This window comes from Myxocyprinus asiaticus, chromosome 37 (assembly GCF_019703515.2).
Source record: "Myxocyprinus asiaticus isolate MX2 ecotype Aquarium Trade chromosome 37, UBuf_Myxa_2, whole genome shotgun sequence".
Classification (NCBI taxonomy): Eukaryota; Metazoa; Chordata; class Actinopteri; order Cypriniformes; family Catostomidae; genus Myxocyprinus; species Myxocyprinus asiaticus.
This window is the reverse complement of record NC_059380.1, coordinates 27337495-27353403: the sequence shown is the minus strand read 5'-3', so window position 1 is coordinate 27353403 and position 15909 is coordinate 27337495. Positions and strand designations below refer to the sequence as shown.

Sequence of the window (15909 nt, the reverse complement as noted above, 5' to 3'; positions counted from 1 at the left end):
CGCCACAGTTATTTTATTTATTTAGGCTGGCTCAATTACTTCTGTCTCTTCGTGTAATCCCAGACTGACCCGATGTTCAGTGGGGGGCTCTGTGAGGGCCATGCCATCTGTTGCAGGGCTCCCTGTTCTTCTATTCTATTCTATTTGCGAAAGGAATGTTTGGGAGTATAACATGTATATTTCATACTGACACACTAAAGTACCAGATATAAATAACCATCTTAAGGCAAATGTTTTTGTGAAACATCTTATGTGCCTAAGACTTTTGCACAGTACAGTATATAATTACAACAACAACTACAGTAATTACTAGTAACTAAACCTAACCCCAAGCCTAACCTTTACCTATATTAAGTACATCTAAACTCAGCAAAAAAAGAAACGTCCTCTCACTTTCAACTGCTTTTATTTTCAGCAAACTTAACATGTGAAAATATTTGTATGAACATATAAAAATTCAACAACTAAGACATAAACTGAACAAGTTTCACAGACATGTGACGGAATAAAATCAAAAGTAACAGTCAGTATCTGGTGTGGCCATCAGCTGCATTAAGTACTGCAGTGCATCTCCTTCTCATGGACTGCACCAGATTTGCCAGTTCTTGCTGTGAGATGTTATCCCACTCTTCCACCAAGGCACTTGCAAGTTCCTGGACATTTCTGGGGGGAATGGCCTTAGCCCTCACCCTCTGATCCAACAGGTCCCAGACATGCTTAATGGGATTGAGATCCGGGCTCTTTGCTGACCATGGCAGAACACTGACATTACTGTCTTGCAGGAAATCATGCATAGAACGAGCACTATGGCTGGTGGCATTGTCATGCTGGAGGGTCATGTCAGGATGAGCCAGCAGGAAGGGTACCACATGAGGGAGTATGTCTTCCCTGCAACGCACAGCGTTGAGAGAGCCTGCAGTGACAACAAGCTCTGACACACTGCCCCAGACCATGATGGACCCTCCACCTCCAAATCGATCCCGCTCCAGAGTACTCGGTGTAACACCTTACGGCCACGGAAGCCTTTCCCCAGTCTCTGTCGGTGCCCATGGCCACAGAGGCCACTCCCCATTTGCAGCTGCCAGTGCTCATGGCCACGGAGGCTGTTCCCCAGTCTCTGGCGGTGCCCACGGCCAAGGAGGCCGCTCCCAAGCTGCAACTGCCAGTGCTCACGGCTGTGGAGGCTGTTCCCCTGTTGTGACCTGCGTCCAAAGCATTGGAGGCCATTCCTCTGCTGCAACCAGCACCCACACATAAGCTTACCATGGCTCTGCCCCCTGACCCTTCCACGGCTCCGCCCCCTGAGTCGCTCCCTCCTGAACCATGTCCAGCGGCTGCCGCCCGGTCTGCTATCTCCTTTCCAGCGGCGGCCGACTCCGGAACTGTTTGTGTTACTAAATTGAGTTGAACAGCGTAGTTAGTTTCTCCAGCCGGAACATGAGACAGCTGGCACTTCTTTCCTGTGTGAGCAGGGCGTAATGACGCAAGGACGAACATCATAAACCAGCAATTTCGTGCCAAATCGAACCCGACAAGTGAATTGGGGTAAGGTAAGGACATTGTTTTGAACACTGATTGTTAATGTACTCAAACAATAATGGCAATTTGTTAATTTTTAACCATAAAATCTTACATAGTGCAGCTTTAACTCATACCTCAGAATCTCACAAACCATTTAACCATAAAATGAGAAATATCTGATTATTAAATTGAATAACATTAATTGAAACAAAACAAAGCAAATTTAGCTATATTCACTGCTCTTCCATCTGATATTTTTGACATACTTTATTAATTGTAATTCCAATTTATTTTCGTTAAATTTGGTATTTAATGCTGAATGTGGATTAGATGCACATTTATGGAGTCAGAAATTCTAAAGTTAGTTATTAGCAGGTAATTAGATGAAAATTAGTGCCTTTAAAACATACTGTATGTCCTTGAGTGAATTATACTCTTGTGGGGGGGGGACTTCGGGGAGTATTTGTGCTGTTTTGAAGGCAAAGGTGGTCACACCAAATACTGTTTTAGCTTTTTTTATGTTTACTGGATTTTGTATTATGTTAATTGATAAATGAAAACTATTTATGGCATTATTTTTGAAGACTTCCTCACCAAACTTAATGGAACATGTACTGTATGTGTTTTTGGAAACTCTCATAAAACATGCTCCCATTTGTTTGTGTACAATACACATTCACTGTGGTGAATGCCTTCTCATCTCCTTAAACAGGCTGAATATGGCTTCTAATTTTTGCCACATATCATCTGTCATGTCTCATTTGAGACTCACACCATCCGCTCGCATTCAATAATATTGAGTTTGGATAGCTGATTATATTTCGCAATGTACAGAATTGAGGCAAAAGTTTCAGTCAGTTTTTGTTAGCTGTAATTTGTGTAAACCAAGTAATGTAATTTACAGTAATTAACATTTAAAAACTGTAATCTAGTGGCGACTGGAGCTTTTCAAAATTGAGGAAGTGCTGACTATGGTTTTCGGTGCCTCCACTGTTGCTTGCAAAGCTACTACTAGAACAGTGATTACTAAATTAACTAAACTCAAAACTATTTGGCAAAATATCAAATTATAGCTAAAATAATTGTGGAAATAGCTTAAACAAATGTGTTAAGCCAGACTGCAAATAGCTGCACGTGTACATCCATGATTGTACCATAATTGAGCTATGATTTTACATTTCAAATGCTGTCAATCACATACATCATTGTTTCAATTATTGGATATTTGTTACGAAGTCCTGCCTATTTAAGAGCTGGACCAATCATCATATAGAGAAACGTAGCTTCCAGGTGGGACAAAAATACATTGATTGAAAGCCCAATGTCCAATAGTAAATCAGATGCAGATCCACTGCAAATAGCGCTCATGAATCTCCCATAAATTCCCAGAGAAGCATTGTGTCTGGACAAGAACCAGAATAACGCATTTAGAGCCTCTTGACCAATCAACATCAATCTTTGCACCATTGACTTAAAAAGTACAGGTATCTGCCATAGACTCCCATTGAGGCGCATCTTCAATAGTGCTCTAGGCTTTCTTCTGTGGATACAATCATGTAGAAAAAAATGTATTGCTTTACTTGAACAAATAGTGTGATAGTGATGTGTGATATTATACACTTATATTTGCTAAAATATTGAAATTCACAAAAAGTAATATATAATTTACAGTAGATAGATTATTAGTACATGTATTAAACTTGCCATTGACGCATTTCTTATGGAACCAGTTTAGTTAGAGATCAGTTCAGTTACAAACCCATTTGACCTGGGCTGCATTTCCTAAAAGTATCGCAAGCTTAATTTGAAAGTAGAGACCATTGGCACCAATTGTTTCTATGATCTACTTAGCTTACGATGCTTTTGGGAAATGCAGCCCTGATCTTTAGCCATAACCAAACAAAACAGACAGTGTAACGACCATTATTGTGGAAACATACTGTATTGTGGAAACTATTGCAATTTGTTTGCAAGAACATCACTTATATCAGGTATACAGTATATACATGAATTAAAAACACAGGCTCCACAAACCAGTAATAATACCTGAAAATGATGAGGATTACACAACAAACTGACTTGTTTTTCTTTTATAACTCTATCTGCTATAAAAATCTGGTATCTGCTATCACTACTCCCTCACCTCAGTGATGTAATCCTTTCCATCCTTTCCATGTATGGCTTTAACAGCACAGATGTCCAGACCTCCAAACACATCTGCACAAGTGTCCACCCACAGCTTGTATCTGCAGGACAGACGAGCACATGCCATTTGGTCTTACATCAAATAGAGTCAGGCCCACACTCTAAGATTCAACACCCACCAGTGGTTTCAGATCCCCAGTTCTGATATACTCAAAGAGCAACTTACCAGTACTTCAGTTATAAAATGAATTGGCTGAGAAACACAGTGTTCAACATCTTGATCATGAACAGTATTATTTGTGACTCACAGAACTGGCAAGAATGTTCACTTTGTTTCCTTAATCTCTACGATCATGCAGAAGAATTTAAAGAGCATTTTAGAGGGAAAAGGTGCTTGTACTATACATTTGCATCATTGTCTCTCTCACTATGTTTATATATACACTATCTATTTTACTCACTTGTCAGTCATGGCTACTTGTTCCAGCATAGCAGAACCAGTGTTTGATTTCCAGTTGCCAGAGATTGAAGTTCTCCTGTGAATTGAAGTCATTTATCATAACATACATCATACATCTTATACATGTGGAGTTTGTTATACTTTATTATATACAGATTTTTTTTTTGGATGCAATGGAAATGCCAACAATACAGCAAATAGTGCTTAGTTACTTGTTTTTAAATGTATTGTAATGATTCAAATGTTTTTTAATGATTCATACATCCACAAAAAAATCCACAAATACATCCAGATCAAACAATCAAACTGCAACTGTAAGCACATCTTGCTAAAAAAAAACAAAAAAACACAGGTCCAGGTCATACCAATATAAGTTGGTCAAGTTATTTTTTGAAATATGGTAACTCGATTTGGAAGGTATGATTAAAATGAGTAATGTTAACGATAACACAGGGTCTGTGCAAGTAGGCTCACTGGGGTAAACGCATATTTGCGCAGGCCCCAGGGCCAGCTGTGTGCCAGTGCGTCCGTGCTGAGCGGGGCCTCGGTCAGGGAGTACCATAGCGGGCAGTGGGAGGATTCCTGGGAAGCAAACAGGTCTACCTGCGCTTCGCCGAATCGACTCCAAATCAGCTGGACCACCTGGGGGTGGATCCTCCACTCTCCTCTGAGCGTCATCTGTCGCGACAGTGCGTCCACTGCGTGATTGAGTTTGCCTGGGATATGAGTGGCCCGCAACGACTTCAGTCGCTGCTGACTCCAAAGGAGGAGATGGCGGGCGAGTTGTGACATGCGATGTGAGCATAAACCACCTTGGCGATTTATATATGCTACCGTCGTCATGTTGTCCATCTGGACTAACACGTGCTTGCCCTGGATCAATGGCCGAAACCTCGGCAGAGCCAGCAATACCGCCAGCAACTCAAGGCGGCTGATATGCCAACGCAGTCGAGGTCCTGTCCAGGAGCCAAAGGCTGCGTGCCCATTGCAAACTGCGCCCCAGCCTGACTTGGACGTGTCTGTTGTGACAACAACATGCCTGGACACTTGTTCTAGGGGAACCCCTGTCCGTAGAAATGCAAGGTCCGTTCAAGGGCTGAACGTGCGGCGACAGATCGGCATGATAACCACGTGATACATACCGTGGCGCCATGCCCATCTCGGGACTTGAATCTGAAGCCAGTGCTGAATCCCCTGAATGACTTCAGGCAATTCAGCACCGACTGAGCACGCTCGCTTGTGAGGTGCACTAACATAGTGACTGAGTTCAACTCCATCCCGAGAAAAGAGATGCTCTGCACCGGAGAGAGCTTGCTCTTTTCCCAGTTGACCTGAAGCCCCAGTCGGCTGAGGTGTCTGAGCACCAGGTCCCTGTGCACACACAATAAATCTCGAGAGTGAGCTAGAATCAGCCAGTCATCGAGGTAATTGAGGATGCAGATGCCCACTTCCATTAGCAGGGCAAGGGCTGCCTCTGCGACCTTCGTGAAGATGCGAGGTGACAGGGACAGACCGAAGGGGAGGACCTTGTACTGGTATGCCCGACCCTCGAAGGCAAACCGAAGAAATGGTCTGTGACGAGGCAAAATTTAAACATGAAAGTATGTTTCCTTCAGGTCTATTGCTGCGAACCAATCTTGATGCCAGACGCATGACAGAATGCGTTTCTGCATCAGCATTTTGAACAGGAGTTTGTACAGGGCCCGATTCAAAGCTCGCAGGTCTAAGATTGGCCGCAACCCACAGCCTTTTTTGGTACGATGAAGTAGGGGCTGTAAAACCCCTTCTTCATCTCAGCTGGAGGGACAGGCTCTATATTCTCAAGAAGAACTGCGATTTCCACACGCAGAACAATGGTGTCCTTGCCTGCTACCGAGGTAAAACAGATGCCATTTGGACCTGGGCGGGCACCTGGCGAACTGAATCGCATAGCCGAGTTGGATCATCATGACGAGCCAACGCGATGGGTTGGAGAGCACTAACCACGCCTCCAAACTCCGTACAAGGGGCACCAAGGGGACAATCGTGCTTGACATACCTGCGGATGGGGCCTCGCGGCAGGGCGGAGCAGGAGCTGCCACGTCGAGAGGCTTTGCGTCCCGAACCCGTGGCTGTGCTGAGAGAGATGTTGGAGCACTTACCTCGCTCCACGTACCCAACATAGGATCGGTCTGCGACGGGAGAGGAGGCTGGGCATCCTCGTGGTGCATCACATATGCCTGATCATGGATATGTGAGTGTCGCAGCTGGGTGTGCGAAGGCAGAGGACTCGCGTCTGCAGCGCCCCTGCTGCGAGTGTTCAATGTATGGCTGTCGTGATAACCCAGATAATGACCCAGATAATGAGGAAACCGTTCTTTTTTTTTAAAATGAAAGTGCCAGTGCCCTCTGGACAAGCAGCAAAATCAAAGAAAAAGGGAACAAATGATTCTCGATGGAGTGGTCTGTTTACAGCGGGTCTCCTCACCCCTGGGTTGCTCGTCTCAGGGACGCTTCGAAGCCCTCCTGGGGTTCTTGGAGCCGGGCCGAGAGATGGGGGCGTCATCTTCCTGCGGGAGGCTCTACGCTGGGGCCGAGCCGTCAGCGCTCTGAGCCCAGGAACCAATCATCCAGCCGCGAACTCTCAAGGCAGGGTGGAGGGCTGCACTCCAGCCCGGACAAGCATGGCCGTCAGCTCCGTGTCAGTGGGAGCCCAGCCGAATCCTCGGCGTCAGACTGTAAAAGCCCGCTCTCCGATGCTGTGATCGATACCTCGTCTTCGAATGAGACATTAAACTCGCCCTGGGGCGAGCTGCCTTACCCATCCATGAACTCAACCGATGGAAACGAGCGTGCTGGGGAATGGCAGGTCTGTAGGGATTCACCTGCCGGAAATGCTCCCATTGAAGCCCCCAATCGCCCCCAGCGCTAGCCGCCACGGCCTTGTGCGTGTAAGCAGAAGGACCAGGGCAGGGAGCAGCTGGAGTGGCTTTCCCTCTATGAAAGTAAGCCGTGACCGCAACGTTCTCGCAGAGAGAACATGAACCACCCATGATCGTGGCCATCAGAAGCAGAAAGATAGCGACCACATACAGGAACTGCACATAAATGGAAAAGCATCTTTAAAAAGATTTATTTTATTTCTTTTAGAGAAATAAACTCTTTTAGCGTGGCTGCCAAAGCACCCAGGGGCGTTCTCTGCACTTATCCGTGCGGCCGTATAACCCACAGCCTAGCCACTGCAGAGGTGAAAGGAACGCCAGTGGAATTTTAGCTTCACACCGATCGGCTCCGAAGAACAAATCTGAATAAGTGAATGCAAGCCGGCTCCTTTTATACCCGTATGTCCGGGGGAGTGGCATGCAAATTCCACTCACCAATTTTCTTTGGCCTTTTCTCAAATATCAGAGGTGACTGGGGCTCCCAAGTTCGACCCCTAGTGTCACTACATCGACACAATGTCGAGTGAGTGACAGATAGGAAACTGACAATAGTGAAAGTACATTTTTGGAGCGTAGGTGCAGGTGTACTTACATGTAAGCTTTGTAATCAGTCCCGATCTTCTGCACCCTGATGTCATATTTTGCATCAATGAAAGGTTCTGTGGTTGTGTAGGTTTGAGTGATGGCCACTACACTCGCAATGTCTTGGAAGTCACTGTGATTGTCAACTTTCACCTGCCAAGGGAGTCAACAAATCCAACATACTGTAATTGTATTAGAGTTTCATAAACATGTTGCTATTTTATTGATTGCTAAGCAATTTAATGTTATTACAGTAATGTGGAATAATTAATGGATAAGTAATGGAAGCTGTCTTTGGTCAATGTTCACATCGTCTAGCTAGCAAACTTGCTCCACATTCAGAGTTGAACTGAGAATGCTCCAAATCTGTTTCTTCAATTCAGTTCCTGAATTTGAATTGAGGTAGCGAACAGGATGCACAATTGTAATTTGGATTTCATTGTAAGGAATGAGGAAGAAATTCATACAGTATAACTGCTTTATGTGTAGTTTTTAATAATCCATTTAATTTAGCATTTTTTATTTTATTTATTTTTTATTACCCATAGAAAACATTGGAGTATTTCCAGGAATATTTGATAAAATTAATAATTAATTAATATTTTGTTATATTTAACCTTCATATTGTGGGCCATGGAAGAGTTGTTTTCAAAATCAACTGTACAATCTACTACAATTCATTGACAATGTGAAGTATTTAAACTCACAGTTCAGTCAGGCCAATCGTGTGACTTACCTTTCCCATTCCAGAGTGGGCATGTCCAATCTTCACCACCACAGGGAAAGTCGGCATTGAGATCTAGAAGACAGATTCAGACAGTATTATTAATATATAGAATGAAAGGCTCTAACAAAATGGTGACAACCTGTTTCTCACACTGTACTATTACATAGTAAATGAAAATGTAAACGAAAAAATATTCAGACTATTCTGGTTCTCCAGTAGTATGATGCTATAAGGCTTTATCTGAATCAGTTTCAGTTGTGTGGGTTTAACCAAAGTCTCTTTCAAGGCAAGTCACTCCACTCTTCCCATCTTTGGACACAAGCAGCATGAAACCACAGCTTCCACCTACTTAAATGATGAAAGACCAAAATCTCCAAAACGGTTAGTCAAGATTAAAAATCTGACACAATGGTATCATAAATTGTGCTTCTTTAGCTGAGATCACACTATTTTTCAGGCTGGTTCAGCTAATGGGCATGCACGTTCTCGAGTTGGCTGACAGGTGATGTCTGTATCTAAAAGATGATTGGCTCTTTTACCTGTAAGGTGGGACTTTCTTTACTACATCCGCCATATTGGCATTCCAATTTCTCCCATTCTTTTAAATTCAAGTGCTCCCTCTCAGCCTAAATAGTCTCTGGTATAATCTAACTTGACTTTCTCTCATATGCATGTGTAAAAGACTCTGCTGGGATCCAGGAATTGCTAGGCTGAAAATATTTTCAATACTCTTCTGTTTTCCAATAATAATATGCCAGAGAGATGTGATTTATGTGTAACATAAACCAACAGGAATTTATTATCAGTAATAAGCAGACACCTACTTTAAAATACCATTGGGATATTAACGATTAAATTCAGAACATTATCTTTCAAAGAATGTTATGAGGAATTTTGAATAAAATGATTGAGCATGTCCTGTGATTGAATTCATGAGTGTAGTGGGAAGAATCACACAATATTACAATAATTATATTAGATTATATTGATAGAATGAGCAATGAAGAAATCTCTTATTCATTGATTTTCAAACATACCTGCATGTCCCAGATAACACACAATACTGTGCAAAAGTCTTAAAGAGTTTCACAAAAACATTTGTTCTTAAGATTGTTATCTTCTGCTTAATGTGTCAATAGAAAATATACATTTTAGATTTCAAACATGTCTTTTGCCAGTTGAATAGAATAGAAGTAGAACAAGGAGTCCTACAACAGATGGTATGGCCCCCACAGTGTCACTCATCAGGCTGAGATGAATGTGAGTGATCCATTTCCATTTGTTTAATGAAACAATAATCCAAAAAGAAATAGGCAAAATCCACAAAAAGAGAGCACAGGGTCAGTAACAAGGTGTCAGTCCAGAAAAGAGAGGCAAGACAAGCACAAAATCCAAATAAGCAGGCAAAAGTCAGAGTACCATACAAACCAGTCCATAGAAATACACTCAGAAATTGCAGTGGAAAGCACATACAATACTTCACAATGAAACACAGGCTGAGACCTTGTAAAAATACACAGAGAGGCTAATTACAAGACTGAAAACAGGTGTGTGATTCAGAGTCCCAGAAACTCAGTATTCAGTTGACGGTGGCCTCTGGTGGTGAAGTAATGGAACAGTCACACCTATAACAGAATGCCGTCCCCAACGGACAGTTGCAGATGTCCCTTGTGTCCCTCTCCGGGGTCTGCCAGGGGGTCTATGTGATGGTTGCCCAGGATTGTCCCTGTGGAAGTTGGAAATGAGAGAGGGGTCAAAGATGTCCTCAGAGGATACCCATGACTGCTCCTCAGGGCCATAGCCTTCCCAGTCCACCAAGTATTGAATCCTGTTTCCCCCCCGACATGAGTTTAGCAGGACCCTGACCTTGTAAGCGGCCTCTCCATTGATCATTAAGGGGGAGGAGGAGCTGGATCCTGGTTTGTCAAGAAGCTCTCCGTGGCCACAGGTTTTAGAAGGGACACATGAAAGGTGGGAGAAATGCGATAGTGAGAGGGTAATAGCAGCTTATACAAAACAGAGTTGATTTGTTTTAGAATTTTGAAAGGTCCTATGTACCTGGGACTGAGCTTTCTGCATGCCAGCTTTAAATGCAGATCTCGAGTGGATAACCACACCCTCTGACCAGGACGCAGGATGGGATTGGGTCTATGGTGACAATCAGCCTGGATCTTCTGACGTCTGACCACTCTCTGAAGGAGAACATGCAGAGTTCCAGGTCTGCTCACTCCTTTTAAGCCAATTATCTACTCATGGAACATCTGACGGTTCACCAGACCAAGGAAAATGGGGTGTAGAAATTGCTGCAGTAAGAGCACAGGTATCGTCCGATCTCCTGATTGAGTCTCTCTGCCTGACTGTTGGATTGTGGATGATAACCTGAGGTGAAACTGACATTAATTTTAAGTTCAGGTAATCCATAAAAGTGAAATACATGGTTGAAAATTGCCTTTGCTATCTCCATGGCAGAGGGCAACTTTTTCAAGGGTATCAAATGACAGGCTTTAGAAATTGCTGTGTTACCTTGGGAGGGAGGCAGGTCTGTGATGAAGTCCACTGCAATGTGTGACCAAAGTTGACAAGGAATGGGTATTGGTTACAGTTTACCAGCCGGTAGCTGTCTCAGAGATTTAGTCTGAGCACAAATGTTACAACTCTTGACAAATGTGGTTACATCAGAGACTAATGTGGGCAAGCAAAATTTGTTCTGTTCGAGATTCAGGGTTCGTTGGATGCCTGGGTGACCTAAGCTTAATGAAGAAGGAACCCATTGGATCAAAGGTGTGCGTACCTGCTCAGGAATGTAGGTTCTAGCACTGGGACAATTGCTCGGGGGTGGATCAGAAATTTGTGCACGCTGAATCTCATCCATGATCTCCCATCTCATGGGTGTGACTATCAGGGATAAAGGAAAAATTGTGTCCTCAGAATACCTGTGCAGGGTAGAGTCATAAAGCCATGACAGAGCTTCTGCCTTGATGTTTTTGGAACAAAGGAGACAGTGAAATTGTAATGGGTGAAAAATAAAAGCCCATCTTGCCTGTCTGAAACTTAATGGTTTGGCCCCCTAAATAGATTCTTGATTCTTGTGGTCTGTGAAAACCAGAAAACTGTGTGATGTGCCCTACAGCCAATGCCACTGTTGGGGCTCACGTATTCATATATAAGACAAAGGCAGGCCTGACTGAGACCTACACACACAGTCATAAAATCTTACTGATAAATACCACACCAAACTCAAACAAAGGGAGTCCAAAACAGACTACAAATCCCATGAAGCCTTGCTCACTTTGCACCTATGTATGAAATTCCAAAGGATTGAACTCTCAACTCCTATTGGATGAAGCGCACTACAGAACGCCCCTCAACCATGACGTCATCGGGAGGAGAAATACCTCTGAGATCCTTCTGGGCATCGCTTCCAGCAACTTTGTGTGCCGTACGTAGACACAGCTCATCGCTGCTCTCAGGTGTAGCCTCGTTGCACAAGGAAGTAACGTACAACTTGAAACTGTGGCCATACAATCTCCATCTCGCTGGACGAGTTGAGATTACTCTGTGTTCCACCGAACAGTCTAACGGATCTGAAGGAGACAGCCGAGCAATCTGCATCTTCATCCATTTGCCTGCAGAAGTGAAGAAAGAAGATTTCTCTTCCCTCTTCAACTGAGTCAACATCGCTGATTGTTCCGCCAGCCCGCCGAGAATCAGCAGCCGTATCACCCACCGATAGAGCGAGGAAACGGCCTCCCGTCATCACCCGAGCCTCGAGGAACCGAGTCGGAGTTAAAGGACGGATGAACACACATTCTACCTGCGTCCTCACGCGATACAAGTAAGATGTTTACGTTTGGGCAGAGATAGAATATTATAGTGTGTTATTCTTGTGTATCAAGGTTATTGCTTGTACAGTTTACGGACCGCTGAGTCCGCTCATTGCTGCTAATAATACTTAAGGTATTACTGTAATGTACTGTTATCATGAATTAGATTTTGCTGTGTTGTAGTCCAACCATGTTGGACTGTTGTGTATTTCCGCCATCGTGGGTGAGACCGGCACACTGAGTTTATCCATTAAAGAACCAAAGACTGCGAGATGGTTTACGAGCCATTCACCGGGTCTCTGAGTGACAAACTAACAGCTGCTTTCTCTCCCACGATCGCAAAACCGGCTTCAGTGCCACCACTTTATTCTCTCTCTCTCTTGTACTAAACACACACACACACACAACCCCCTCACAAATATACCCGCACATGCATTTGGCTAGTAGATAACTTGGTGATATAGCTCAGCTTTGTCCCCAAGTTTTTGTATATGCGGAGACACGTGGTAAACGGGCAGATGCCATTAACCAGCTTCTCTCCGCCCACATTCGCAGCCATATTCTCTGGCCAGAAACCTCGCATGACGTACTCTCCACGAGAGTCACGTCCGCCAATTTGTGCACGTCACTCCTTACACACACACACACACACACACACACACACACACACACACACATACCGTCCTCTCATGTGTTAAAGGCTTATTTTGGTTACCATATCTAATCATGTCACTGTTTAGTTTGTAGTTGTAATTTGGAAGTTTATTGACTGCATTGTATTGATTATTAATTGATATTACTGCATCAATAAACTTTGAAATATAACAAAGAGAAGTGTTTTGGTTTGTTTTGCATACACCTTTTTCAAAGGCTGGCAGGGGATGTCAGTGCTCGGATTCAAGCCTTCATTGTTTCCTTTTGAATGTTGTTGTTCTCCGGACGTCGATTTTCCTAAGAGAACAATCTAATATTGAGACTGTTATACTGTCTTGTTATTAGTCCCTGATTCCAGGGTGGTGCCCCGGTGATATTAATCCTTATTAATATTCTATTGATTTTGATAATTGATAATTATCTTTGATGATTGTTGAATTTGAAGGATCAAAAAGCTAGTGTTAATTCTAATCAATGTTCCATTGATTTTAATAATTAATGATTATCTTTGAAAATTAATATTCAAATTGAATTTGATAATTGATGGTTCTTTGATGATCGTTGATTTAAAGGATTAAAACGCTAACATTGATTCTAATCAATGTTCTATTGATTTTAATAATTGATAATTATCTTTGATAATTATTCATTATTGCTAATAACCAAACCCGCTCCTTAACGTAGCACACAACACCACCACTCCTCAAAGGCAGACTTCTTGGCAGAAGTTCTATCTGAATCTCAGATAGAAATTGCCAAAGCCTAGGAATCGTTGAAGCTCCTTCACAGATTTAGGTTGTGGCCAGTTCTGAACTGCTTGTACCTTGGCATTGTCCATGGTTATTCCCTGTGTGCTGATTATGTAGCCAAGGAAGGAAATGGTAGTTCAATGGAATTCACACTTCTCAGCCTTGACATATAACTGATTCTCAATAAGCCGCTGAAGAACTTGCCCCACATGGTAGTATATCAGGGTATTTCATGGTGATAGCATTCAAACCCTGATAATCAATGCAGTCTCTTAGTCCCACATCCTTTTTCTTGACAAAAAAGAACCCTGTATCAGAAGGAGAAGTGGAGCAGCGAATAAAGCTGGTTCTTAAGGACTCTCTGATGTAATCCTCCATGGCTTGAGTCTCTGGGGCTTGAGTCTCTTACCCTTAGTGGGAGTGGTGCCTGGCAAAGGTTAAATGGAACAGTCATGGGAATGGTGAGGGGGTAGTTGTGTAACTTTGATCTCACTGAATGCAGCAAGGCGTGAGAAGTTTATGGTGTAAACATGCCGAATCTGTCCCTCACTTCAAGATATCTCTGGATTATGTTTCATGAGCCAAGGAAAATCCAAAACAAGATTATTCTTAGGGGAATGTGTTCCTAGGAGTTGAATCTCTTCTGAATGTAAAGCTCCAATCTGTAATATGAGGAGGGTGGTGGATGATCGGACTGTTCCCGTGCCCAGAGGATGGCCATCTAGTGCTGTAATATGGATGGGAGGCAAACAGAGAATAATTGTGAGGGCTAGTTGTTGAACAAGTTCATAATCAATAAGATTTGCTGCTGACCCAGAGTCAATTAAAGCAGAGATGGCTATAGATTTATCATTCCAATAAATGGTGGCAGGAACAGACAAGTGTTTATTCTCTAGTGTGGTGTTATAGAGTTTACTCACCAGGTTGGGACATGATGTGAGGAGATTGCCTGATTCACCGCAGTAGAAACACAAACCCTCACGATGACGACATTGTTTCTCTTCTAAACTCAAACGGGTTCTGCCTATTTGCATGGGTTCTACTGCATGGTTTTCACAAGGAAGTTCTAACTGTTGTCTGTCTTCAGGGATGGGACGGCGGGCCCATAGCATATTATCGGTCCTAATAGAGAGCAGAATGTACTGATCTAGCTTCAAATTCTCATCATGGCAAGCCAGCTTAGATTGTAAAGCTTGAGTAGGTCTGTTGAAGTACAAAACCTTGAGAGTTCCGTAAGCCCAGCCACATTGTGTAGCCAAGGTTCTGAAGGTAAGTGCGTATTCAGCAGCAGGAGTGCCCATGTCCAATTGTTAGCAAGTGCTCTCCTGGTTTCTTTCCTCCAGCTGGGTGATCGAACACAGCTTTCAATTGAGTGGTAAAAAGATCGAGTGAGTGATGGATCTCCCTGTTATTCTCCCACACTGCTGTTGCCCAATCTAGGGCTTTACCAGTCAATTAAGGGTGATGAATGCCACTTTGGGTTCTTCATTGGGGAAAGCTTGTGGTGGCTGGGCTATGTAAATTTTGCATTTCAACAGAAACCCTCTACATTGGTCAGGGGAGCCTTCAAATTTGGTGGGTAAGGCCATGCGAGGACCACTCCTCCTCGTCCACCCATTGTAGTGGTCACTGAAGGAGCAGCTTGGTGGGCTGTTGATTGTACAAATCGTAATACCTCCTCCATGAGTCTGCAGAGCCTCCCCAACTTGACATGTTGGGCTGACAGAACGGAGGCTTGATTAGCAAACTCAGAAGATATATCAGTCGACTCTGCTGGATCCACGTTGGGTGAAGTATTCTGTGACTCATCAGGCCAAGACGAATGTGAGGGATCCATTTGCAGAGTTTAATGAAACAATAATCCAAATCACAAGGAAATAGACAAAATCCACAAAATGAGAGCACACGTTCATTAACAAGGAGTCAGTCCAGAAAAGAAGCCAATAAATCCAAAGAGGCAAGACAAGCACAAAATCCAAATAAGTAGGCAAAAACATCAGAGTACCATAAAAACCAGTCCATAGAAATACGCTCAGAAATTGCAGTGGAAAGCACATGCAATACTTGCAATAAAATGGGCTGAGACCTTAAGATGGGGCGGACTGGCCGTCAGGTGGACCCCATTACAGATTTAATTTTCAAAAAACTCTGTAAGGTAAAGCCAATATAATGATTTTTTTTTTTTAATTATTTACACATCATAGCACATATTCATATATGTGCATTAACTCTATACCTCCTGTGGACCTCATTATTTTACATACAAATCACAATAATGGTGACAAACAAAGACAACATATTAAGTATAATATGAGCTCTGAATAAT

General features: G+C 43.2%; 1 protein-coding gene across 1 annotated transcript in view; it reads right to left on the bottom strand.

The window, feature by feature from the left end:
- The window catches only part of LOC127427833 (synapsin-2-like), a 168131-nt gene that overhangs the window by 15212 nt on the left and 137010 nt on the right, over positions 1–15909 (bottom strand). Inside the window, exons 6-9 of the mRNA XM_051675652.1 lie at positions 8366–8428; positions 7640–7782; positions 4128–4202; positions 3665–3767 (exon numbers count right to left, since the gene is read on the bottom strand). Coding sequence (XP_051531612.1) covers positions 3665–3767; positions 4128–4202; positions 7640–7782; positions 8366–8428 — 384 coding nt within the window. The remainder of the gene's footprint in view (positions 1–3664; positions 3768–4127; positions 4203–7639; positions 7783–8365; positions 8429–15909) is intronic.